At 55.6% G+C, this 27,211-nt stretch overlaps 1 protein-coding gene across 40 annotated transcripts in view; it reads right to left on the bottom strand.

The window, feature by feature from the left end:
* RAB11FIP5 (RAB11 family interacting protein 5) overlaps nucleotides 1-20,137 on the bottom strand; it is a 41,484-nt gene extending 21,347 nt beyond the window's left edge. For 39 of the 40 annotated variants that reach the window (XR_007906397.1, XR_007906401.1, XR_007906405.1 and 36 more), the window contains exons 1-3: nucleotides 19,632-20,137; nucleotides 4,358-4,797; nucleotides 1,875-2,589 (exon numbers count right to left, since the gene is read on the bottom strand). Coding sequence is in view for 1 of the 40 variants with exons in the window: in XM_051798156.1 (XP_051654116.1) it covers nucleotides 1,875-2,589; nucleotides 4,358-4,797; nucleotides 19,632-20,011 (1,535 nt within the window). In the remaining 39 variants the exon portion in view is untranslated. The remainder of the gene's footprint in view (nucleotides 1-1,874; nucleotides 2,590-4,357; nucleotides 4,798-19,631) is intronic. The other variant, XR_007906418.1, reaches the window with a different exon arrangement.
* Between the last annotated feature and the right edge of the window lie 7,074 nt (nucleotides 20,138-27,211).

Genomic DNA, 27,211 nt, shown 5'->3' with positions numbered 1-27,211 from the left:
ACACACCTGCCTCCTTCCCAGAACTTCCCAGCAGGAGGAAACCCACTGGTTTCTCACCCACTTTCCAAGGAAAAGGCTCCAGAGGGAGATGCAGAGGGCAGCTCCCATCCCGTTCCATCCCATCCTTTCCCATCCCATCCCATGCTCACAGTGCTCAGGCAGCTTGTGGAATCCCTGCCTGGATACAGCAGGATTTTTATGGCTTGATTTTTTTTATTCTAGGACTTAAAGAGCAGGTTTATTGTCCCAAAATTAGATGGAAAAATTAAAAGAACAATCCTGAGAGGGAATAGTCTGTCCTTCCTCAATGACAGGATTCAGAGACCATAAGTATTTCCTTTAGGCTCATCCACAAATCTGGCACTGGGATATGGCACCAAATCCCTACCAGGGTTTCAAGTGTCCTAGGAATCATGGAATCACAGCATGGTTTGGGTAGGAAGGGACCATAAAGATCACTTTGTTCCAACCAGGGACACCTCCCACTAGCCCAGGTTGCTCCAAGCCCCGTCCAACCTGGCCTTGGACACTTCCAGGGATGGGGAATGACAGACCCATCCATAGGAATGCAGCCATGGCAGTCCAAGGATCTCCCACTTGTCTCTCCCGCTGCTGGAGCAGCTTGAGGATGGAGCTCTCACATCCTGCCTGGTCCTTCCCACCCCTTTGTGCCAACCTTCCCTCTCCCATGACACTTTTGGGGGGAAAGAGCCTCAGGCCTGTGAGATGGGATATTCCTGACCCAGGGGAGCAGCTCCCACCTGCCTCAGTTTCCCCAGCTCTGCCCGTGGAGCCTCAAAGCTTTGTGTGGGGTGAGGAGAGCAGGAATTCTGGAGGAGGAATTTCAGGAGTTGCCCCTGTCCTGAAGCCAGGCTGAGGGATGTGCTCATCCCTCTAAAAGGTTTAACCCATGTGGGAGCCTCTTTAGGTGGAATAAACCACGAGTGGCCTCCTCATTAAAGGAGGCTTAGACTGAATTCAAATCCTTCTGCTCAGTAAATTAGGTTAAAGTCAGCCCAGATTAGAAAATCCCTATAATGAATCAACCTTGTAGATTCAACCAGCTCTCGACTCCTGGTTATTTTTTTCTGGCTGTTTTGAACCCATTTCCTGAGGGAAAGGGAGGAAATGGGTTAAAAACAGTCAGAAAAAACCCCTCTGGACTCCCAGCTCAGCTCCTGGGGGCTCCAGGGATGGACACAAGTGATAAATTCCTCACAGAAACAGCACAAACATCACCCTTTGTGTGCCACAAAGGCAGGGCTGAGGATTTGGGGGGATGAATCATCACAGAAAGCGAGAACAGTTAGAGATTCATAAGAAGGGAAGGCTGGGTGGAATGGGAAGAGGAAAGAGCAGGGTTGGGATTAGTGACTTTGGGACTATTAATAATATCTCAAGTTATCAAAGTGACCAGACCACGCAGAAGGGGTGGGAGGTTAATAAAAATAATGTGATTACATGTCATGATATCCCACATCCCACACTGGCTTCCAGGGAAGCCTTTTCAGCTAATTAAAGGATAATGATCCTTTATTTCAAGGCCACAGAAACACCTGGTGTGACCACACCCTGAGCCTCACCCTGCAGAGGGAAACCTCTCCATGAAGGGGATCCCTCCCTCCCTGAGTGGAAAACACATCCCACAAGGATAAACAGAGTTGGGCTGTGGCAGAAGCCAGGAGAAAATCCAGGAAAAATCCCCTTCCCTTTGAGACATTTAAGACCAAGGAAGCCTCTTCCCTGCTGTGGCCTCGCCCGAGCAGCGGGGCCGGCGCTCCGCCAATCCCGGGAGCGTTTCCCAGCCTCTGAAGACGGGAATTTGGGGCAGGAATCAACAGCCTGGATATCTCCACACCCCCTTTTCCACTGACCTGGGTTTCTGAGGGGAATCTTTGGGCTCCTTTGAACCAAACCAGCCGCTGCTCTTACTCCTCTCGTCTCCCGCCGCCGCGGCCTGGACGGAGGGTCCCACTTTCTCCCCCTGGCCTTTGCTCCCCGCCTCGCTCCGGTTGCCCCCGTGGTGGAAGAAGCCGCCTTTTGGTTTCTTCTCTTCCTTCCTCGCCTCCTCGGGCTGTTTGTCGGAGGAGAAGCCCACGGGTGCCGCGGCTTGGGTGGGCTTGTTCTCCAGGCGGCTGCTCTCCTCCATCCTGGCCCTGCCCAGGTGGTTGCTGAGGGTGACGGCCTTCGTGGAGACCTTGAGCTCTTCCTGCAGGGCTAAGCTGGGAGGAGACGGGATGAACCTCGGCTCGTCCCTCTGCTGAGGCCTCTCGAAGCCGCCGACCCCCCAGGGCGCCTCGTGGGGGTCGGGATGGAGCGGGGCGAAGCTGAACCCCTCGTCCTGCCTCCTGGGCACGGCGGGCACGGGCAGCGGGGCAGAGCCGGGCGGCACCGGCGCGGGGCTCTTCGGGGCGGGCTCGTCGCCGTAAACGTGGCTCCCGTTGATGCAGAGGGAAGAACGGGACACGGGATCGTTCTTTGGCTTCAGGCTTTGGATCGCTTTGGGCTCCAGGACCGGGCTGACCTGGGAGACGTCGTCGCTGAACGCTCTCTTGTGGGTCAGCTTGGGAGACGGCAAATAGTCTTTCACTGGGGGGGGGAGATTGAGCACAAAACAGAGGTGAGGACGTGACAAGCAGTGTTATCTCCTACCTGCAAACACTAAAGAGAGCCTTGAAGTCACCCCAGCTCCTGGGCTCCACTGGATTATAATTAAATTTGAAATGCAGAGCCCGGGATACAACTAAGTGGGGATACAGGACACACAATATTTTCCCTGAGCACATCACCTCCCACTGCAGGACCCAGAGAGGAGACTCTGTAACATAAGCCCCTTGTCTGAGAGGATCTGAGAGGATCTGAGATGGATAATAGATGCAAGAAACTCCCCAGAAACTACTTAGAGGGTTTAATGCTTCTGTGTGACTTTGGAGTTTGCATGATTAGGAGATGACAAGGCCCTGAGCTCTGCTCCAGCCAGCCAGGTATGACAAGCCAGGAGAATCCAGTGCCTTCATCTCCCTCTCAACTGCCCTGAGGGTTGGACTTGAGGATCTTAAAGGTCTTTTCCAACCTTAACAATTCCATGATTCTACGACCTTGTGGATACTGCAGACTTTTGGGGTTAAAAATCGTGGAGGACCCAGAGACAAGGACTGCCTGGATTGAGGTGACAACCAGCTGCTCTCCCCTCCTGGCTGGAGATGTTTCCTTCATAGGATCATGGAATGGTTTGGGTTGGAAAACACCTTACAGATTATCTAGTTCCAAGCCCCTGCCACGGGAACTGGCATTAGATGGAAGGTTCATGCCAAGGATGATGGGATCAGAGCAGTGTCTCGACTCGCTCTCCAGACACGGACACAACATGTGGGAACGTCATCCAGCAGAAACCCCCCGGCATCTCCCACCCCATCCGGGAATTGGCTGTGGCCAGCCAATTAAACCACCTAATTACATATTTCGTTTTCAAGGGACGGCGAGAATTAATTCCCTACAAGGGCCTTTTTTGTTTGGAAATCGCCGCTCTCCGGGCGCCAAGAGCTCGGATTGTTTTAATCACCGGGAACTGGGCACTGCTCCGGCTTTGCCTCCAAGCCGGAGGCGGCTCGTTAGACCAGTGACCCAGTGCAGGGCAGCAGCAGCTTCCCCCAGCCCTCTCCTGGGGCCTTCCAGTGTCAGGGACCTGCTTTGAGGGGTGAGAAGAGACAGCCCTGAGGAACCCTCGTACCCCGGGAGCTCGTGGCGCTGCGGGAAGGACAGGGAGCATCAACGTGAGCCAGGCACGGAAAAGCAAAATCTTGGATGTTTCTCCCCGTTCTGCCGAGCACAGAGGCAGAAGGCAGAAGATCTCAGAGGGTTTTTGCAGGACACTGATTCTCAGCCTGGAGAAAAGGAGGCTCAGGGGGGACCTTCTGGCTCTCTGCAACTCCCTGACAGGAGGGGGGAGCCGGGGGGGGGGTCGGGCTCTGCTCCCAGGGAACAAGGGATAGGAGGAGAGGGCCTCAAGTTGTGCCAGGGAAGGGTCAGGTTGGATATTGGGGAAAATTTCATCATGGTTGTCCAGCCCTGGCACAGCTGCCCAGGGCAGTGGTGGAGTCCTCATCCCTGGAGGGATTTAAAATCCCTGTGGATGTGGCACCTGGGGACATGGGTCAGTGGTGGCCTTGGTAGTGCTGGACTTGACAACCTCAGAGGGCTTTTCCAACCCAAATAACCCCACATTCCTACGATTCCATGATTAGGTCAGTAATTAGTTAACAGATTTGCAAGAAAGTCTCAACAGTCCTTTACAAAGGGAAAAAAAAGAGTGGGGGGAAAAAAAAAAAGGGGGAGGGATTATCCATGATCCTCTTACCAGAGCGCTCCATGGACAGACTGCTGTGTCTGCTCGGGGATTTGGTTACCTCAGGAACATTTGCTGCCAAGCTCAGGCTGGCAGAGGAGATGGTGCTGTCGGATCCCAGGGAAGTGTTGGATTGCGTCAGGGACGACTTGCGCAGCTTGTTCTTCAGGAAAAAGCCCTTGACTTTGGCCTTCTTGCCCCCCATTTCGTAGTCATCCTCCACGTCCAGGCCGCCCAGGCTGCTGGGGATGATGGCAGAGGCCGACTCCAGGTCGTATTTCTTCTTGCCTGTCACCTTGTCCTTCAGCTTCCCGAAGGGTGACCGTGGTTTGTCCTTCATGGACAGGTCGAACATGCTGGCCGTGAGGTTGTTCCGTGTGAACTGGATGCTCACCAGGATCTCACCCCGCTCCTTCTCCTTCTTCCCGGCCTTGGAGTGCAGCTTGTGCCACCTGGAGCCAGAGAGGAAAGAAAAGGAAAGGTGCCTCTGTCATTTCCAAGAGTCACAAGCCAGGAAAACTCTGGAGAAGATGCTGCTGGGGTGGGAGAAGGCACCAGTGCTCTCTAGCACGAGTTTCTTCATGGAAAGGGTTGTTAAACATTGGAAGGGGATGCCCTGGGAGGTGGTGGAGTCCCCACCCCTGGAGGTGTCCAAGGAACAACTGGACATGGCACTCAGTGCTCTGGGCTGGGTGACAAGGTGGGGATCAGTCACAGGTTGGACTCCATGATCTTGGAGGGCTTTTCCAACCTTAATGATTCCATGATTCTGTTCTAAGAGTCCCAGGTACCACCTAAAACCCGAGTCAGAGACACCCCTCAACCACCATGGCATTGTAAGAGCTCCATCTCCATCCCTGCCCTTATCCTAAACACCATCCTTCCACTAAATAACCTGGAAAATGCCACCTTGCTGTCAGACACCACTGTGCTTTTCCAGGGAATGCTACCAGTGGCCCAATTTTTGTAGGGTCACTTGTCAGGTTGCTGGGAGCTCAGGTGGGAAAGAAAACAAAGCCGGCGGCGCTTTGTGCTCCTGGTTGAAATATTCCAGAGCCAGTGACTCAACAAATCCTTCCAGGCACAGGCAGACCTGGAATGGCAAAGGCTCCCAACGACATCCATCAAAATAACTTTCTGCCAGACCTTCTGTGTCTCACCCAAAATAAAGGTGCTCAGGTTTGACTCAAAGTGTCCTTGCATCAAGTGCTTCGAGGATGGTGAATCCCGGGAGTCCTTTATGGGAAGGAGAACCTTCTGTGAAGCAACTACTCAACCCAACTCTACCCAGGTTACTGATTTTCGGGAAATATCTGCATTCCCACAGCTGGCTGATGGAATTCTCCTGCCTGGTGAGAGCTCCAGAAGGAGATGTTGGCCATGTCCACCAGCTCAGAGGCTCCCACTGACTCCACAGTGGGATCCCCAGGATGCTTCCCGCTGTCCTGCCCCACACAAAACCTGGAATATGGACTGTGCTCCAGAGCTCTGCATGGCAGGAACATGGGAAAAGCCTCCAAACCATCCACTGCACGAGGCAAAAATAATCCCAACCTCCATTTAGGTCCCAATCCTTCCACGGGAAGGGCACGGAGCAACCTCTGGGAGAGGGGTCTTGCTTCCTGCCAGTGGGAATGAAAGGTGGGAGAGAGGACATCACAACAAGACATGCCCAGAGCCACCTTCTAGTTCTCTGTTTCCATGTTTAGATGGGGCAGCACCAAACACAGGCCACAAGGGAACAGTTTCTTCCCAAAAATCACTGTCAACCCAGCAGTCCTTCGCTCCCTTCTCCCACAGGATGCTCCATCTTTCTGCCCCATTCCAGGTGCTGCTTCCCAGGGCAGCTGCAGCAGGATGAGCAGGTCTCCAGCACAGCCACTGCCCTGGTAGCTCTGCTCCCTCCCAAATCAAAGTATTAAAAGATGAATTTATGATTAAAATTCCCCTTAACAAGGCCCAAGGAAATCCGTAGGTTCAGGACAGACCCTATTTCTCCACGTTGTCCTTCCTGGGTGAAAGACACAGCAGTGGGAGCTGGAAGACATTTCTGGACCTGGGTTGACATTTTCCCAGAAAATAAAATATCCCAGTGGTGTTTTACATCCACTTGGAGAGCAAAATCACTGAGAAGAAAAAAAAAATAGGGAAGGAAAACGTGCTGGGATGGAGGTGGGTGTGACCAGGCTGAAATCACCAGGGCAAGGAGAGAAGTATAATTGTGTTCTCCAGAAGTTTCCCTATTGCTGCTGGGGAAATTATCACATCCTGGATGAAGGGAGGAGCTGAGAAGCCTGGGAAGGCTACACCATTCCCTGGAATTGTCCAAGAACAGGTTGGATGGGGTTTGGAGCAACCTGGGCTATGGAAGGTGTCCCTGTCCATGGCAGGGGTGGAACAAGGTGAACTTTAAGGTCCCTTTCAACCCAAACCATTCTGTGAATGGGGCACAGACCCCCTAATTCCCTGATAAATATTCCAAGTGCACAGCTGGAAGCACCCAGGTCCTTCACCAATTAATTCAAAATGCAGGAAGGACAGAGCCTGGAACTTTGCTGGGAACACACACAAAATTAAATCCCCAGTGAGTGCATTCCTGTTCCCACCACTCCCTTATCCCATCCCACAGGATTCCCACTGCACAATTTTCAGTACCCAGGCTTTGAGCTTCAAAATATCCAGGCAGGCAGGAAAAACAAAATCAATGGGGAAAAAAAAGCAGCATTAACCCCTTAGAGCAAAACACCAGCAGCAAAAAGACACCAGAATGGGCCAATCCACTGCCAGGGAGAAGGAGCAGGTGAGTCAGGAGGACACTTCCCGTAGGATTGGAGGGGAAAAGGCTGCCTGGAACATCCAATATTGTTTAGTTGAATTCAAGAGCTGGAAGAAGTTCAAGAGGGAAGGGCTGGAGCAGCCTGGCAGCTGGGACAGGAGAGATTTGGGGGCTGAATCATTTCGCAGGAAAAACAAAAAAAAACTCCTGAAAGTGGTTTTTACACCTTATGTCATCCCATGGAAAAAAAAAATAGGAGGAATCTGGGTGGATTAACACAAGGAAAGGCACGAGCTTCTGAGGATGATGAGAGGGAACAGTATCTCCCATCCCATCCCTTCCAAGAGTGGGCATTAAAAGGAATTTGGGGGCTCGGCCTGAGCTGCTCCAAAAAGCATCTGTTGAAGGAAAAGCCCCTGCTTGTGCTGGTGTGGGATTAAGGAGCTATTTTTGGATCCCAAGACCTCATCCACAGTCGGCAAACAGTCAGGACTACACCTCCAACAGGCAACAGGGCTATTTTTAGGCTCAGCTCTAAGTTTGTGGCACCAGACGAGTGTTTGGGAGGATTAAGTTGTTCCACACGTTGTGTGTTCCTGGGTTTTTATGAATCAGTTCCAGTGGAAAAGGGAGGTGCAAACACTGCTTGAGCCTGGGGAGGGTTGCAAGTCCCAGCTCAGCTAAAAATCAAAATTCCACAGCATAATTTCACTATTAACCTCATCCCACGGCCCTTGGTTTCCCATATTTCTTCCCTGGCTGGGGGTTTCTGGATTGGGGCCACCCAAGGTCACATTTTGAAGGGGGCCACGACCTCTTTTATGGGAACAGAGGATACACCTGGAAAAACAAACCAGCTCTGCCCACAAAACCCCTTTTCCAGGCTTGAAATAGCAGAACTGGGTTATGTTAAACCTCTGGAAGAGGTGCTGGAGGAGCACAGGGAGAGGGAGGAAGCTGTGCCAAGCACATCCAGCACCAGGGATATGGGACCACAAGGATCTGCTTCTTGGGGGTGTTTTGGAGGCCTCTCTTGAGGAAGGTGGCACCAGCTTGGATCCAGCTCCTCATTGCACAGGACATCCTGGATAAGACACTCATCTCCAGCCACCTGCTCCGAGGGTTCTTAGCAAGGTTTGGAGGGGGCACAGCCCAACATGGGCTTTGCTAGTTAAAAAAATTAAATTAAAATTAGATTAACATTAGATTAAAATTAAATTAAACTGGCTGTCTTGTCCCAGAGCCAGAGCTGGTGGTGATGGGGAACAGGATTGCTCCTACCTAAGGAGATGTGCTTGGCCCCCCAGTTTGTGCTCCTTCTCTTGCTCCCTACAGCTGGAAAGGGGCATCCCAGAGGATGAATCCAGCTGCTTCCCAGCCTGCTGGTCCTAAATCCACATCCTTCTGCTCTGTGGAGAACTGCTCCTTCCCCCGTGAGCTACTGCTGGATCATCAGTGATGCTCCTGCTGAGACACCTCAGCCCTGGACACGTGGAGAGCCAGGTGTGCTCAGGGACATCTCCAATGGGACACATCCAGGGAATTCAGCCTGGAGACACAAACCATAGGCTCAGGAAATTAGCTTTTCCTAAAAAAATGTGCATTCTTCCCTCTGACACTCCCTGGATCCAGCACCTCGGTGCAGTGTTGCACTGTCCTGCAGGTGAATCCTCCCAAAACTGGGGATTCCAGGATCTGTCCTCCATGGATTCTGTGGCAGGGAAGGGGCTGGAGAGGCCCCCAGGCCCTGGGGATGGCTGAGGGGGAAGGAAACAGCAACTCCCCCCATCACAGGGGGCTGGGAGAGGAAACCTCAAACAGAGAACCCCTCGGAAACGGGAAGCACCCGGAGGCCCCTGCGAGCTCTGGGGCAGCTCCTGGGAAGCCAGAGGTGCTCCGAGGGGTTTGGAAGCTGAGAACACGGATTGTGAGCATCCACGTGTGGCAGAGGCCTCCCCAGCCCCCACCCCGTGGCTGTGCTCACTCATTTAGGTCACCCTGGTTAATCAGCACATCCCAACTGCCTCCAGACGCTCGGAGTGAATCCCTTCCCTCCCTCCTCCCACTCATTTCCACCGAGACTCCAAGGGAGTGGCTGCCAAAAGGCAAGTTTGGGAGAAGGCACCCGGCGTCTATTTTTACATTTGCTGTTGCCAGGATCAATTGGAGGCACGGGGAGCTGCACACAAAGCACTGCTGTATCTCCAGCTTCCCAAAAAAACACGTGCTTCCCCCTCTCATCCTCCAGCAGCATCCCGGACCGGAAAGGCGGCCGGTGCTGAGCAAAGGGAAAAAACACCCTGGAGTGGAAACAGGAGCATAGGGATGTTTGCTAAGGAGGGATGAGGACAGGATGGGTTTGCTCAGGGTCAGCACCATCCTCTTTTCCTTGCTCTTTGTCCTCCCTTGGACTGCAGGTGACGGTTTATGGGGAGCACAGGGACACCCCGCTCCTTGGAACCTTCTGCTGGGTATGGAATTGCTTGGGCATGATTTTCTCCCTGTCAATGAGAATATTCCTTTGGGTTTGAGACAACCCAGCACCTCCTGGGATGGGAGGACAAGCTGCTGGGATGACCAGGACACAGAGCCAACACCAGAACCTCCTGGGATGGGAGGACAAGCTCCTGAGATGATCAGGACACAGAGCCAATGCCAGAACCTCCTGGGATGGGAGGACAAGCTCCTGGGATGACCAGGACACACAGTGAAACCCCAAAACCTCCTGGGATGGGAGGACAAGCTCCTGGGGTGACAAGGACATAGAGCCAACCCCAAAACCTCCTGGGATGGGAGGACAAGCTCTTGGGGTGACCAGGACACTGAGCCAATGCCAGAACCCCCTGGGATAGGAGGACAAGCTGCTGGGATGACCAGGACACTGAGCCAACCCCAATGGAACGACAACGCTGCCCATGATCCGAGGTTTTCCATCACCTTTCCACACCCTCCTCCTGACCAAACAACTCCCTCAGCACAAAACCAAGCACAAAGCCAAGGCCTCCAGCCCATCAGCAGTTTCAGGGATCAGCATGACAAAGCCCTGGAGTGATCCAAGCTCATTTCACTGGTTTGGGAATACCAATGGATGCCGGGATTAGACCAGACAAGCAACGCGTTGCACACAACACGACTCTCGGAGCTGCCACGGGCACCATCCTGCTCCACTTCCAGGGAGAACATGGGTCCTTCCAAGGAAAACAACCTTTGCTCTCCCATGACTCCAGCTGGGGTCCCCAAGAGATCCCTGCCCAACTTCCAGCTCAGCTGATCCTACCTTGCCCCACCGGAGCTGCTCAACACACCCTGGGCATGAGGGTCTCCAGTTTCACTCTCAAACTGGTCCCAGTGCTTTACCAGACCTTCCTTGGGAAATTAAGTCCCTTAGGGATGCACAGCTGGAGTGTTTCTGGAGCACTTCAACCATCAGGTGCTTCCCAAAAGCCTCCCAAAACCACTGAGCACTGTCAGGGTGGTCGAGGTTTGTCTCAAACTGAGCAGGAATTCTCCTGCCCTGCCCAACTCATCCGCCTGAACTACACTTTGGAGACAGACACATCCCAACACGGAGCCAAAGCCTCTTCCCTGATCACACCAGCCTGACATTTACTGCTGATTCATCCCTGCAACAAGGTCAGGCTGGCTGGAGATGGAGAGAAGAGCCCCAAGTCTTAAATTAAGGATTATTTGGGCTGCTACAGTGACAGAGCAGCTCCGAGCACAGAAAAGGCGATCCAGGGAAAACAGGAACGTTGGCTCCTCTTGGCACAACCCCCTCGAGAACACAGCAAAGAAGATCTTGGTGAGCCAAGAGCTGGAGCTCACCTGCCTGGGAAGGGAAGCACAGGGGTGGAAAACAACCCAACCCCGGGGAATTTTGTGCTTTTCTTTGTCTGGCTCCGCGTTCCTTCCCCCGCCGGCAGCTTTTCCGCAGCGTCGGTTTTCGGGTGGGTTTTGGACGGCTGGTTTTGTTTGCCAGGTGAGCCCTGGGAGCTGCTAAAAGCACAGCTGGAAAAATAAACACAGGGCTGGTTCCCTCCCCTGCAGATGGAGCAGCTGAGGTGGGAAGTTCATCCCTCCATCCTTCCGAGAAGTGCTCGAAAACAGAACTCGTAGAAACCAACCCCCCTCCACCCCGAGCTCGTTACACAACTCCACGAAACAGCTCTGCCCTGCCCCTCTAACGGGCTCCAGCTTTGGCACTGACAGCTCCAGAGGTGCTGCCTAAATGGAATTCCTCAGGAATGAAGGTGTGGTGAGGGGTGGAACAGGATGTAGCCCACTGGGACAACCAGGAACCCAAGGGAGAAGATCCCACCACTGACCCACACTGAAAGGCTTATCCCACGGCTCACAGGCTGGGAACAGGGATAGTGTCACTCCAGTGGGACTCAGTGGCAGGGAACGGCCTGAAAACCAGGAATAACCCCAGCCCTGCTTGTGTCCAAGCTCATGGCACCTCATGCACGGCTCCTGCAGCACCTCAGTGCTCCATGGACAAGGTCCATCCTGGCAAGGTCCTGACCATCCTCATTCCTGCATGGAATGCCCCACAGGACCCTCTCCTTGGCTATGGGGGGGCTGGGGTGACCCACAGAGCCCCCAGAGGAGTTGTTTCCTTGTCCCTGTACTCCAAGGAGATAGAGGATGCTTCCCAACCACCCCATTGTTCCCAAATCTGTCCCTACAGCCTCTGTGCCAGCTGGCAGAGGCAAACAGGGGGATGTGATGGCACAGAGGGGGACAATTTTTGGAACAGGACAGACACCAGGGATAGAGAAGAGCTCTCAGCCACCAGGACATGACAACACGGGCAGTAACTTCACCTCAAACCACTCTGGGCCGAGAAAATCCAAGGCTTTTCCTCTCTCCAGCACAGGATGGGAAGAGGGGAGGAGGGAAGATTTAAGGAGCTGTAAAATGGAGCATGGAATATTTATAAGTGGTACCAGGAGGAGTCAGGAGGAGATCACTCCAGCTGCATTTATCCACTCCAGAGCATCCAAGGTTTGTGTTTTCCCATGTTTCACCAGCTGCCAACAAGCCAATAAACCACATCTGGGGTCACCAAGTGACGTGAACTTCCCGAGCACCACAAGACACGGGGGCAAGGTCCCCGTGTGAGGATGGGAGAGGGTGATCCAATCACCTGCTGCACGAGATTCCAAGGTTAAAAAAAAAAAAAAAGCCAAGCCCGGAGCTGATTTTGCAGGATTGCAAAGCACAAGGAGCTGCTCCACAGGTTCCCCTGGAGCACCTCAACGGGCACGGGATGGGCAGGAGAAACACGGTTTATTTGCTGCAAATCCTTTCCTACTTCCAGCTGGGAAAAGCATCACAGCAGGGTTTGTACGGAGAACTCGGTTCCCAAAGGCAACAGGAGGCTTGGGAATGCCTGTTCTCCAAAGGGACACCAACCCCAAGGGCTCCAAGGAGCTTAAAATACCAGCTATACCCAATCTGGCAACAGGTCATGCATGGAATGTCCATCTGTCACATCAACGGGCTCCTGGGAATGAGTCACGCACACAAAAAAGGGGGGAAAAGGGAAAATGGAAGGAATTTTGAGCCCAGCAGCTGCTTAGACACTTGGATCCATGGGATGCTGCCCCAGGGATGGAGTCCCCAGACCCCTATCCCGGAAGCCAAACCCTGTGTCCCAGCCAGGGCAAGCAAATTCCCAGGGCAGGAATGTGCACACCTGTGCCAAGGGCAGGCTCCAACAAGCTCCAGGGTAGGAAGAGACCCAGCAGGGAAGGCTTAAAGGCCATTTTCACCTGACACACCACGTGTGGAGAGGATGCCAGGTTTTTCCTGGACTCCTCTACCCCTGAGAAGATTCCCTGGGGAACCATGAGGAGCATCCCTCAAAAACTCCTCTCCTGCTTTTGAGCCATCCCTTGGAGGGCGAGAGGGGCAGAGAGCAGAGCCCACCCTGCATTCCTGGGCACCAAAGACTGGCACTTTGCCAGTAGGGAAGGGAGGGAATCCCCTTGGAGACTCCTGAAGCACCAGCTGAACTCAGCACAAGCAACAGCACCGGTTCCACCCCAGCGTCTGGAGCTTTGTTCCGATAGGATCGAGGTGTTTTCCGAGCTGACTGAAGGTTTTTCTGCAGCTGGAGGAAACCAGGGCCCTGAAAATTTGTGTGAAACAGAGGAAAAAGCCTGAATCTGCAGCTTTTTGGGGTTTTAAGATGATGGAGGGTGACAGGCCACCGACAGACCAAACCCAAGATGCCAGACTTGGGATCAAACCACTCCAATATCTTTTAAAAAACAAGAAAAATCAGAGTTTACTCGGAGCAGGACAGAGCAAGGGCCTTAAACTCCTTAAATCAGCAGTGGAAATGGGTGAAAATGGGGTTAACTGGGCAGGCAGGAGGAAAATTAAGCCCCAAGAAGCACCTTGGGGGTCACAACTGGGGGGAAAGGCTTGCCTGGGACCAGCCGGCCACCAAGGACGTTATCCCGAGGCCTGGCTGCCCTCCTGAAGCACACAGAGCATCCTGACCTGATTTTTGGCAGCACTGACCCTCTCCTCCCCCTGATTTCGACACTCCAGGGTGTTTCCTGGCTCGGAGGAGACACAACAACCCCCCCCAGAGCTGCGTTTCCAGCCCCAAAACACGGGTTTCATCACAGCTCAGGGCCTCCAGGGAGCTCCCTGCTGCTCCTGGGCCACCTCCAAGACCTTCACTGGCACCTCTGATGGCAGCCCCCAGGGAAAAGGGCTCCTCCTTGCCCTTGGATTAAAACTTTCCATCCCGAATCCATCACGGAGCAGCGATTTCCTCCCCACCCCCTGCCAGGGCTCTTCCTCTCCCAGGCTTAAGGACAGACGTGCCAAGGACAAACTGCAGCGCTCTGGCCTCGGCTGGTGCCCGACTGGGAGCAGAAAGGGTGTGAAAAGTCTCCCCTGGGAGATGCAGGAGGAGCCAAAGCCTCGATGGGAATGACAACAAGCATCCCAGATATCTCAGAGATGGGAATGACAACAAGCACCACATCCCAGAGATGGGAATGACAACAAGCACCACATCCCAGAGATGCCACAGCCCCGCAGGGCTCCACTGCTAATGAGCTCCTGTTTAATTTGATGAGGGAGGGAGGGAGGTGGCCACAAGCACAGCATGGGCTGACACAGGTCCAGAGGGGCTGGAGGAGGAGATTAGGGTGGATCTATCCCTGGGAAAGCACAAGGACAGTGCCAGGGAAAGCACTGGCCACAGCAAGGAGGGGATGTGATGGGTCCCACTACAGAGGGGGAGGGAAAAGTGTCTGGTGGGGGGCTTAGTGAGAGAGCCCTGGCAGGGATTTGGGGATCATCCCTTGGTCTTGAGGGAGTTTGGGAGCCTCCAAAGTCCCCCATACTGCTGAGCAGATGGACAGCACCCATTACTGACTTTCCAGATCAGCCTTGGATGTGCCTCTGGATCAGCCCTTTCCTTCCCCTCAGCTGCTTCTCCCTCTCCATGCCAAGCCACAGAGCTCCAGGCAGTGATGGGACTCACAAACTCCTCTGCCATCTCGGCCTGTCTCCATGACATCTTCCCCCCAAATCCAAGGAATTCCCTGTCTATTCTCCACTGAGCCTCAGCCCAAAAGAGCTCCATCATGGCACGGAGCAGGAAAAGCCCTGGTGGCCTCAAGGACCTCGGCTGGAGAAGTTCAGCACCCAGAGGGAAACTCCTTTGCTGATGGAGCAGGAGGAGATTGTCCCATTCCTGCTGCCAGGGTGGAGATGCTGCGGCTCCACACAAGCCCAGGCTCCCCCTCCACAGCTGGGGAGGAACAGGAACAAGTAAAGGGAAGTGAAGTGAAGCACGGAAGGGCTTTGGGGAACTCGGAGCTGAGCTAATTTTGCAGGGGGAACAACTTCCCAAGGCAACTTCCCTGTCGCAGAGACGCCGACGGCCACACGCTGCCGTCGCTCCCGATCCGAGGCAGCAACCAGAGAATGACTGCAAGGCACTGCAGGAAAACACCAGAGCCAGGAATCAGGACTCCTGCCACACTTATCATCCCCTTCAACACGAGATCCCACTGCTGGAAAGCCTTGGGTTTTGCTCCAGCAGCCTGGTGTTTGCACGGCCAGCAGACTTACGGCGTTAACCTTTCCCATTTCCGAGGGGCTGGGAGGTCTTAGGGACAGCAGGCAAATGAAAATGGTATTTCCAAGAGGGAGAAAGGAAGGAATGACAGTTAGGGTTTTCTTCAGCCAGCCCAGGAAGCCTTGGATGCCCACTGCTCCTTCCCACCACAGCCCAGGCAGTAAAATCAAGGATATTTTGGGTCCCCACACAGTGAGATCCGGGGTCCAACCCTGCAGGTGTTTCCAGGTACCTCCTGCCCCCCTCAGTGCTGAGACCCCACCCAAGGGATGTGACACCTTGGCCAAGGGGAAAAGGTCTCCAAGTGCCTCGGAGAGGGACTGGGGACAAGGGGTGGAAGGACAGGACAAAGGGGAATGGCTTCCCACTGCCAGAGGGCAGGGATAGGTGGGATATTGGGAAGGAATTGTTGGCTGGGAGGGTGTTGAGGCCCTGTCCCAGGTTGGGCAGAGAAGCTGTGACTGCCCCTGGATCCCTGGAAGTGTCCAAGGCCAGGTTGGAGCAACCGGGGTTAGTGGAAGGTGTCCCTGCCCACGGCAGGGTCTGGAACAGGGTGATCTTTAAGGTCCCTTCCAACCCAAACCATTCCATGACTTAATGAAAACACAGCCTGATGGGTGTCAGATGGAAGCTTGTTTTTTGCTGGATGCATTTCCAGCCTCCCCAGATTCCTGCTGATGTTGTGGACATGGAGGTGACACTCCCTGTCTTGCTGCCACATCACAGGGAAAGCAGGAGGAGACCCTTTGGGAGACTCCAAGGGCATTTCCTGGATGTCAGGAAGCAGAAGCAACAGCTGCCTTGTGAGTACCCAAAAAATCCCTCTTCTTCTGGGCTGGGCCCTGCTTTGGGAGGGAATCACCACCTGCCACGTTTTTTTGACTTCCCAAAAAATGAGGCAGCACAGAGAGCTGCAGGGACCAAGTCCTGGGAGGGGGAGGTGAAGACCAGGAGCATCCTGCCCAGGCACAGGGCTTTTTGGATGTGGGATGGCTCAAGTGGAAAGGGAGAAATGACGGGATCCTCAGCCCCTGCTCTGCCTGCCAAGCCCAATCCCTGGAGCTGCCGGAGCGTGGGACAAGCCTTGGGATGCCCAAAAAGGCCACGGGAGCTCTCAAGCTGCTCTTGTGCAACTCCAGGAGTTGATTTTCTTCCGGCAAAACACTGAAACGACCGAGAACTGAGCCGGACAAAGCAGCTCATCAACACCCCCGGCCACCGGCGCGTTCCCGGAGAAGAGTCCAAGTTTTGACGGAACATTTTCCACCCAGCCGAAAACAAGGATCATAATTATCCACCGGTGAAGTTTCCATGCAATAAAAAAATCAGCAGGAAAACGAGAGCAAGGTCAACACACTGACAATGGAGGCCTTTTTTAGGCAGGATCCCATCCCAGCTGGCAGCGGGTTTGTGCCCAGGAGTGAGGGCCGGAGACGGGATCCCAAAAAGCAGCGCCTGGCACAGCCCCAACTCCCACCCCCCCACCCCTGGTTATCTCCGGGGCACAGGCCTGGGCCAGGAGGGTGGGAGCCTCTGTTTGTTTTGCTCTTTTTTCATCTGGGACTAAAAAACTTCCTCCTAAACAAAAGTTGTTTGCAACGGGGGCCACACCAGACGTCAGGAGCCGGTTGGAAGCTCCGGTGGCTCCCGGACTCCCCACGATCCTTCTCCCACCTGGCTGGACAAGCTCCAGCCCTTGGGAGTCTTCTCTAAAAAAAAAAGTGCAGCTTCTTCCACGCTGCAAAGCTGTCACCCACCCTGGGGACACCTTCCAGCTCCGGGCTTGGAGCGAGCAGAGATGCTCCTGGCACAGGGTGAGAGCTCTCCATGTTTTCTGTGGTCACTTCCATCCTCAGGGGCCAAGGGTGAAGATAGAGAGCCTGCAAAGCTCTTGTGATCCCGAATGCTGCAAGGGGAAGTAAATTTTCCTTATGCAAGCGAAGCTGCAGGAAGGGAGGGAGACAGAGAGCCAGCTGGAGAATCATGGAATGGGTTGGTTTGGAAGGGGCCATAAAAATCATCCAGTTCCAACCTCCTGCCATGGGCAGGGACACCTTCCACTAGCCCAGGTTGCTCCAAACCCTGTCCAGCCTGGCCTTGGATACTTCCAGGAATCTGGGCAATCTGTGCCAGGGCCTCCCCACTCTCCCAGCCAGCAATTCCTTCCCAATATCCCACCTATCCCTGCCCTCTGGCAGTGGGAAGCCATTCCCTGTGTCCTGTCCCTCCATCCCTTGTTCCAAGTCCCTCTCCAGCTCTCCTGGAGCCCCTTTGGGAACTCAAATACGCTGAAAGGTCTCCCTGGAGCCTTTTCAAAAATTCCTGGGGATCTCCAACCTCACAGCCCAAATCCCCCAGGACTATCCAATGCAGGATAACCAGGAGCTGTGACACGCTGTCCAGCCACACTGGACGTTGCTCCCATGGGATTAACAGCCCCTGACGCCCTTGGAGACCTTTGAGACGAGTCCATGGGCTCAGCCTCCCAAACCCTGGGGCCCCTGCTTTGCACAGCTCCATAAACTTTTCCCACTGGGAGCGTGGCTTTCCTTGAGCTCCCAGCTCCTATCCCAGCTCCGTTCCCAAAACCACAGGAAGGATGGACAGGGAATTCTTCCACATCCCCACGTGCCAGAACCACTCGTCTCTCCCGCCAGGCCGTGGCTCTCTCCGGAGTCGTCCTGGTTTCAATTAGGGCCCCAAGAATCCCGATCCAGCCCCAGCACCGCCCGCTCTCCAGGCATTTTGTTAAGGAAAGCAAAATAAACGCCGGCGGGGAAACACCCAGACACCATCTCCGGGGTTAGTCACCGCTCCTCCTTCCCCACGCTCCCATTTTAGGGCAAATCAGGAATCTCCAAGGGCTGCGGAGCCGCGTTTTCTCCACGGGAAAAGTTTTTTTCCAGCCCCTTTTCACTCCAATCCCACTCCCTCCGCTGCCCCGGGTAGGGGGGTGAGAGAGGTCCCTCTCCAAGCCCGCAGCTTCGGGCAGCATTCCAGCTGAATTCCCGGGATCCAGGGGGCCAGGGAGCAGGGGGGACACTCCCGGAGGCACAGCCCAGCCAGGTCTGCCCGGAACAAAGCCCCTAAAAACTTCTTCCCTAAAGGAATTTCGGCCGCATTCCTGCATTTCTGTGCTTGGCAAAGGCTCGGGAAACGTTATGATTGTTTTAAACCCTTCTGGGGGAAGGAGGAAGACGAGGAATTCACACACAAACAGGGATTTATGCTGGAGGCAGCACAGGGCTGGGGTGCAGACCCCCAAACTGGGAGGTGACACCGATGGTCCCACGGAGCTGGGGGGGGACAAACCACGACCTGCAGCTGTGCCACGGCTTCCCAGGAGATAGATCCCTGGAAAACCCCCACGGGATGTAGAGGGACCTTGGGGCATCTCGTCCCCTGGACCCCCCTGCCTGGGGGGAGGATGGATCCTGCAGTGCCTGTTCTCCCTTCCAGGGGGGATGGAGGGGCCCTGAGCCATCCCATCCTCCACCACATCCTTCCTGGAGCACACGTGATGTCCTACATCCCCCACAACGTCCTTCCTGGAGCATCCACGGGCCCTGTGACACCCCGTGTCCTGCAGTGTCCTTCCTGGGTGACACACAGACCCCAGCCCACCCTCTGGGACACCCTCCCCAGTGACAACCCTTCCCGGTGGATGCACAGCCCATGGATGGCAGATGACCTCTTGGAAAGGCCTTCCCTGGACTCCATCACACCCTAATCCCTGTGACACCCTCCTTAGGGTGTCCATGGGTCCTGTGCTGCCCTTCCTCCTCCAGCACCCATCCTGGGGCATACAGGGACCCCAGGACACCCACCCTGGGGTACCCAGGGACCCCACAGTGCCCATCCAATGACAGCTATCCCATGGCATGCAGGGATTCCATGTGTCCACCCTGGGGCACACAGTGACCCCCTGACACCCATCCAGGGCACACAGTGGCCTCCTGATGCCCATCCTGAGGTACCCAGGGACCCCAAAACGCCCGTCCTGGGGAGCACAGGGACCCCAAGACACCTGCCCAGGGCACACAAGGACCCCACGACACCTATCCTGGAGTATCCAGGGATGCCATGACACCACCCTGGGACACACAGGGACCCCATGACACCCATGCCAGGGTACACAGGGATTCCATGTGTCCATCCTGGAGAGCACAGGGACTCCGTGACGCCCATGGGGTACCCAGGGACCCCATGACACACACCCCGGGGTGCACAAGGACCCCATGACATCCATCCAGGGGCATCCAGGGGTGCCGTGACACCACCCTGGGATACACAAGGACCCCATGACGCCCATCCTGGGGTAGCCAGTGACCCCAGGACACCCACCCAGGGCCACCCCACACCCCCCCCTCCAGCTGTGCCCCCCCGGCCGCACTCACCGCTCGTCGGGCTCCCTCCCGCGCTGCCGGGCGGGCTCCAGGGGCACCACGGCCTGTCCCAGGAACCGGTCCATGCCCACCAGCGCCCGGTGCATCACGGTGAGCACCAGCCCGGCGCGGGGCCCGGGCTCGGGGGGCAGCTCGAAGGCGCATTCCTCCCTCCACTCGGGGCTGCCGCCGCTCTTCTCGGCCACCGAGGTGCTGTACTTCTCGCGGCCCAGCTGGATCACGGTGTACGCGTCGCTGCCGCCCGCTTTGCCTTTGCCGGTGCCGCCCTTGCAGCGCAGCCCGCGGGCCCGCACCACCGTCACCTGGACGTGCGTGGGCAGCCAGGCCGGGCCGCCCTCGGCCGGCAGCGCGGTCGCCCGCAGCAGCGCCATGGCCGGCCCGGGGGGAGCCGGGGGAACGGCCGGGAACGGGCGGGGAAGAGCCGGGAAAAGCGGGCAGGGCCGCGCCGGGCCCCGCTCGGAGCCGCCGCTGCCGCAGCGACAGGGACACCGCCCCCGCCCCGGCCCCGCCCACAACGGTCAGGCCACGCCCACAACGGGCGCTTAGCCGCGCCCCGTAATCGCTGGCCACGCCTCCATCGCGCTGGCCACGCCCCCCGCTCCCAGAGCTGGTCACGCCCCCGACAGGGTTTGACCCCGCCCCAACCGGCGCTAGCCACGCCCCTGCCCGCTCCGGCTCCGCCCATGACCTGCCTTGGCCCCGCCTCCTCCACGCCCGGTGTTAACCCCGCCCACTACCCGCTCCGGCCCCGCCCCCTTCGTGCGCCCACCTCTGACGCCTATAGGCGGCGGGGGCGTGGTCAAAACCGTGGGGGCGTGGTCAGACTTCTTGGGGCGGGGTCAGAGTTGTTTGGGGGCGCGGTCAGAGCAGGGTGGGCCACGCCCAACCCCGGGGGGGCTGTTTGGGGGTCTCACCTGTGCCCCAGGTGTGTCCACAGCCCGCGGCACCCCCGGCACGGCATTGCCGGCCTGGCCCTGCCCGGCCTGGCTCCCGCACGTGTGCGAGCACAGGGGTGTCCGTGCACGCGCAAACACACGGGAGTGTCTGGGCACAGAAAGGAACACACACACACACACACACACACACACACGTGTCCATGCCCAGGTGTGTCCACACCCAGGTGTTTCTACACCCTGGTGTGTCCACGCTCAGGTGTGTCCATGTCCAGGTGTGTCCGTGCCCAGGTATGTCCATGTACATAAAGGAACACACACACACGCACACACACACACGTGTCCATGCCCACGTGTGTCTGTGCATATAAAGGCACACACACACTCACATGTCCATGCCTAAGTGTGCCCATGTCCAGGTGTGTCCATGTCCAGGTGAGTCCATGCACATAAAGAAACACACACACACACACACACACGTGTCCATGCCCAGGTGTGTCCATGCCCAGGTGTGTCCACATCCAGATGTGTCCATGTCCAGATGTGTCCAAGCCCAGGTGTGTCCATACCCAGGTACGTCCATGCACATAAAGAAACACACACATACACACACACACACACACGTGTGTCCATGCCCAGGTGTGTCCATGCACGTAAAGGAACACACACGAACACATGTATCCATGCCCAGGTGTATCCACGCCCAGGTGTGTCCACACCCAGCCGTGTCCACGCCCAGATGTGTCCATGCCCAGGTGATGCCACACCCTGGTGCGTCTGTGCCCAGCTGTATCCACATCCAGGTGTGTCCACGCCCAGGTGTGTCCGTGCCTAGCTGTATCCACATCCAGGTGTGTCCATGCCCAGGTGTGTCCGTGCCCAGCTGTTTCCATACCCCGGTGTGTCCATGCCCAGGTGATTCCACACCCCGGCATGTCTGTGCCCACACCAACACCCACTACACATTCCAACCTGTGTGTTCTCCTCTGGCTGCTGGAGCCCCCCCCAAACCCCCCCAAACCTGGGGGCTTCGCAGATCCCCTCGTGTGCCGTTCTCCCACGACCTCACACACACAGGAGCAGATTCCCGCAATCCCAACAGGATTATTCCCAACGGCATCGAGCCACACCCCCCCTTTCCCCGCCCCGAGCTCCACCTCACACCCAGCCCGGAGCGGGGTGTGGGACACACCAACACACCCCCAGTGGCCCCAATCCTAATTAAACCCGCTCCCTGACCCCATAAGTCGATCCCATTCCCGGCCCCCGGAGCAAGGTCAGGGCGCGGAGCCGTGCCGGGCGCCGGGCCTGGAGCGCTGATCCCGCCGTGATAAGGGATGTCCGGGGGCGTCCCGGGTCAGCGCCCGCTCTGCCCTATCGCTTCCATCTCCCTCTCCCGGCTCCCGCTCCGTGTTCCCGGAGCTGCCGGGGCCGGAGGCGCCCGTTCCGCTCGGCCGCGGGGACACGGGGACTACACGGTCTTTGAGGTCCCTTCCAACCCAAACCAATTTCGTGATCCGTGATTCCCGCGCCCCCTTCCCTTGCTTTTGGGGGCTCCTGACGCTGCTCACGGGAACGGAGCCGCCGAGTGCGGGAACTGCCCCAGAAAGCCCCCCGAGCGAGGGGATAAACTGTGGAAAATCCTGCGAGTTTTTTCCGTCGGGATGCTCTGCCCCAGCTATATTCAAATCTCCCATTAAAATATGCTTCAGATGGGAATAAAAAAAAACCTACACTGGGAATTTCTTATCGCCCCCGAGACGAAATCAAATCCAATTATCCCTCGGGTCCGGCGCCCGTTCCCGCTCCGCCGGCCGCCCCTTATCCCTCCTCAGCATCTGCTTTTGATTTTCCCTTCTTTTGATTGTTTTTTCCACGTTTTTTTAATGCTCTGATTATCTCTCCTCTCGCAACATCTCCTCCTCTCCGCCACTTCCCACCCGTTACCTTCATAATTGGGATTTTTTTCATCCATCTCCCTTCCCCGCCCTGCTCCCATTTATTTCTCTCTTATTTATTCAACTCTCTTATTTCATTGACATCTCTGCATTCTGAGGCATAAAGAGGTTTTTTAATTACCCCTGAAATCAATTATTATGTTTTTTATTCCACTCTGGAATTGAAGGGAACACGGGGATCCTTTGCACCGTCCTGGGCTGGGTGGAATTTTGCTCCAACTTTAATTTTTAGCTTGACTTTTTCCCTTCCAATTCAATATTTCCTTCAACTTTAATTTTTGCTCTAACCTTAATTTTTCTGCTTTTACCTTAATTTTTTTTTTGCTTTAACTTTAATTTTTCCTTCAGTTTTAATATTCCCTGCCACATATTCTGTGATTCTATGATTAATTTTTGCTTTATTTTAATATTTCCTTCACCACTCATTTTTGCTTTATTTTAATTTTTCTTTCAATTTTAATTTTTTCTTTATTTTATTTTTTTCCCTTTAATTTCTCCCTTAACATTTTCTTCAATTTTTGCCTAACTTTAATTTTTCCTTCCTCCTCCTCCATGGCATTTCCCTCTCCCAAATCACTCTAATACTTCCCTAAATCCCATTGCAATGACATGCTGGATGTGGGATCACATCTAAGCGAGCTCCCTTCCTGGGAAGAAGTTGGAAAATGATAGGAATGACATGATTTTGCTCTTTTGCCTCACTTTTGGTGCAAAATGCTGCTCTCCATCCTGGTGGGACCATCAGTGGCTGGTGCTGCTCACCCCGGGAGCTTCCCAACCTGGAGCTGACCCTTCCTAGGGATGGGAAAAGCACCTTGTTGGGGTTGCAAAGAAAGTGGATCTTCATGGGATGCTGAGCCAGGCTTTGCTTTGGGATGGCAGCAGGAGCTGGGATCATCTCCCCCAAGGCTCGTTGGCTCTTTGGATTCATTTTCTGATGGTGCTGAAATCCAGAGTGGGAGCAACTGCACAAAGAGCCCTGGGATTGAAGGGAAGCGATGAAGCCAGAATTGGGGATCCAGCACCTCAAATGTGCTGGTGGATGAAAGGCTGGAGATGCTCCAGCCACATGTGCTGGTATCCCAAAAAATCCCCGTGCCCTGGGCTGATCCCCCAGCGTGGGCAGCAGGGCAGGGGGGATTGTGCCCCTCTGCCCCTGTCTGAGGTGAGACCCCCCTGCAGAGCTGCTCCAGCCCTGGGAACAACAGCACAAGGACGTGGAGCTGCTGCAGAGAGTCCAGAGGAGGCCCCGGAGCTGCTGCCAGGGCTGGAGCCCCTCTGCTCTGGAGCCAGGCTGGGAGAGCTGGGGGGGTTCCCCTGGAGAAGAGAAGGCTCCAGGGAGAGCTGAGAGCCCCTGGCAGGGCCTGAAGGGGCTCCAGGAGAGCTGGAGAGGGACTGGGGACAAGGCATGGAGGGACAGCACACAGGGAATGGCTTCCCACTGGAAAAGTGAAGACTTGGGTGGGCTATTGGAAAGGAATTCCTGGCTGGGAGGGTGATAAAACACTGTCCCAGGTTGTCCAGAGAAGCTGTGGCTGCCCCTGGATCCCTGGAAGTGTCCAAGGCCAGGTTGGAGCAACCCAGGATGGTGGAAGGTGCCCACGGGAACAAAACGATCCTCAAGTCCCTTCCAACCCAAACCATCCTGGGATTCTATGGAATCTCCACGCCAGTGCTTCCCATCCCAGCAAATATTCCCACCACCACCAAAACACACCCCGAACCCGGACACAGGGACCGGCTCTTGCAGCAACACCCAAACCTCCCCAAACCCCAATTTTTTTGGGTTTTTTGGAGGACAAGCCACAAAACGCTCCCTGAAAACATCTTTTACAGGGGACGGCGGATCCCCACCGGCGATTTCCCACTGCAAAATCCCGGCTGGCAGCGCAGGGATGCCCGGGAATGGAGGGAGGGGCTGCGAAAGGGAAAGGGGGGGGAGAGAGAGAGAGAGGCGGGGGCTGGAGCGGAGACAAATAAAGAGTTCAAATGGGAAACGATTAAAACTAAACTAAAGTAAAATAAATGGAAAGCGGGGGAGATAAGGCCGGGGCGCCCTCTGTGCCTATTTAACATTCATTGGATTGAATAATCAGGCCTCATTATCTCAAATTGCTGCATATTTGCCCTCAAAATGCTAATTTGAAAGTTGGCTGCGAGCACCCGGCTGCCTATTTTGACTAAAATATGATTTTCCTTTCTTGTGCGTTGTTTGTAGCTCCGGGGGCATTTCCCTGGACCGAACTGAAAGGGAAATAGGGAGAAAGAAAAAAAAAAAAAAAAAACACCGGGAAGGGAAAAAAAAAAAAATCCCCCGACGTTTATCAAGGGAAGGTTGGGGAGGAGAGAGGGGCCCTGCTTTGCGTAGAAATGGCATTTTTTTTTAGGCCTTGCAGTAAAATTAAAGGTGTTATCAGTTGGCTTTTCAGGGATGGACAGTTTATCCTTCATCTCTCGGGAAGGGAAATAGGAAGAATAATTTGCTTTTATTCTGATTGTTTGGTAGAGGGGAGGGGGAGGGGGAAGGGATGGAGGCTCCTCCCTCCCCTTTCCCATCTCCTTACCCCCCCACCACCCCCGACCTCTTCACCCCCGCTCCGAGGGGGGCAAAAATCACAGCCCGGGGCTTCACCCAGTGCATCCCGCACGGAAAACGTGTGATCCGGGTGATCCCCTGGCGGGATTCCGAGCGTCCATCTCTTTATGTTATTACCCTTTCTAAAAGTCAATCAATAGATAATAAGGTGGGAATGAGGGGGCAGGAGTTAAAGCCCCCCTTTCTCCCCCCCATCCAGGCCGAGGATTAGGGTTATTGAAGGCTCCGGAATTGTTTCAATCCCGCGTTAGGGATGCCGGGATCCGCTCCCTGCTTTACCCAAATGACACATTTCTCATGCAAACCCCAACTCCGGGCCCCCCAGAGCTGTTTGCACAGCAAATTCCAATTGTGTGGGAGATTAAGGGGGCTCGGGAGGGGCGGGGGGGAGGCCAAGGAGCCTTGTTGACAAATAAGGGTGGAAATCCGGCGCCATCAATTCCACGGGTGCCTCTGGATTTGGCAATGACACTGCTTTTGACTTTCCTGCTGGGCAGATGGGTGGGGGTGCTGACCCACTCCCAGGCTGTCGGGGCAGATGGTGGAGCAAAAGAGGGGGATCCACAGGGATCCTGGTGGCCCTGAGGGTGCTGCAACCCCCTGGAGTGGATTCTGGGGGGGAACTTGGAGGATTTCGGCCCTGCTGCCTGGAAATCAGTGCATGGAAAAGGACAAACCTTCCCACCATCCCCACAGCCCAGTCCAGCATCCCTTGGGATGGTGGGGACACATTGTCACCCAAAGGCTCAGCCAGAGCTGGCACAGCCAGTGGTGGCACCCACATGTGGAGAGGGGACAGGTTGTCACCCCTCTTTATCTATGGGAAAAACCTCTTGGCCCTGGGGTGTCCCATCCCACCATCCCACCCCAGTGTGTCCCAGTGTGTCCCAGCCCCGTTTGCCCCATTACAGATTGTCCCAGCCCAGAGTGTCCCATCCTGCTGTATCCCAACCTGCTGTATCCCTTTCTGAAGTCCCACCCTGGTGTGTCCCATCCCAGGATATCCCAGCCCTGGTGTGTCCCAGCCCGCTGTGATATCCTGGAGTGTCCCACCCTCATGTGTGTATCTCATCCCGGTGTCCCCCATCCCATTGTCCCAGACTGATGTCCCCCAGACTGATGCCCCCTGCCCCAGTGTCCCCCAGCCCAGTGTGTCCCATCCCACTGTCCCAGCTCCATGTCCCTCTTCCCATGATCCTAGCCTGGTGTCCCCCTGCCTGGTGTCCTCCATCCTGCTGTCCCATCCCATCCCATCCCATCCCATCCCATCACATCCCATCCCAGTGTGTCCCAGCTGGGTGTGTCCCAGCCCCATGTCCCCTTGCCCAGTGTCCCCCACCCTGATGTCCCTCCACACCCTGTCCCCTCTCCTGCTGTCCCATCCCAGTGTTCCCCCATCCCACTGTCCCATCCCAGTGTCTCTGTCCCTCTGTCCTGTCCCAGTGTTTCTTCATCCCACTGTCCCCATCCCACTGTCCCCTCCTGCTGTCCCATCCCACTGTCTTCATCCCAGTGTCCTCTCCAGGTGTCCCCATTCCCACTGTACCATCCCACTGCCCCCATCCCGCTGCCCCCACCCCACTGTCCCTATCCCACTGTCCCCATCCCACTGTCCCATTCCACTCTCCCATCCCACTGTCCCATCCCCAGTGTTCCACCCCACTGTCCCTTCCCACTGTCCCCATCCCAATGTCCCCATCCCCGCTGTCCCATTCCCACTGTCCCATTCCCGCTGTCCATTCCCACTGTCCCATCTCAATGTCCCCATTCCCACTGTCCCATCCCACTGTCCTCATCCCACTGTCCCATTCCACTCTCCTATCCCACTGTCCCATCCCGTGTTCCATCCCACTGTCCCTTCCCACTGTCCCTATCCCACTGCCCCCATCCCGCTATCCCATTCCACTCTCCCATCCCACTGTCTCATCCCCAGTGTTCCATCCCACTGTCCCTTCCCACTGTCCCTATCCCAATGTCCTCATCCCACTGCCCCCATCCCGCTGTCCCATCCCACTGTCCCACCCCAATGTCTCCATCCCACTGTCCCATCTCGCTGTCCCCATCCCGCTATCCCAATCCCACTCTCCCATCCCGCTATCCCAATCCCACTGTCCCATCCCGCTA

The sequence above is a fragment of the Manacus candei genome, unplaced genomic scaffold, assembly GCF_025592945.1.
Source record: "Manacus candei isolate 608988 ecotype Guabito, Panama unplaced genomic scaffold, ASM2559294v1 h1tg000048l, whole genome shotgun sequence".
Classification (NCBI taxonomy): Eukaryota; Metazoa; Chordata; class Aves; order Passeriformes; family Pipridae; genus Manacus; species Manacus candei.
The sequence above is the reverse complement of the archived record's forward strand: the minus strand, read 5'-3'. Positions and strand labels throughout refer to the sequence as shown.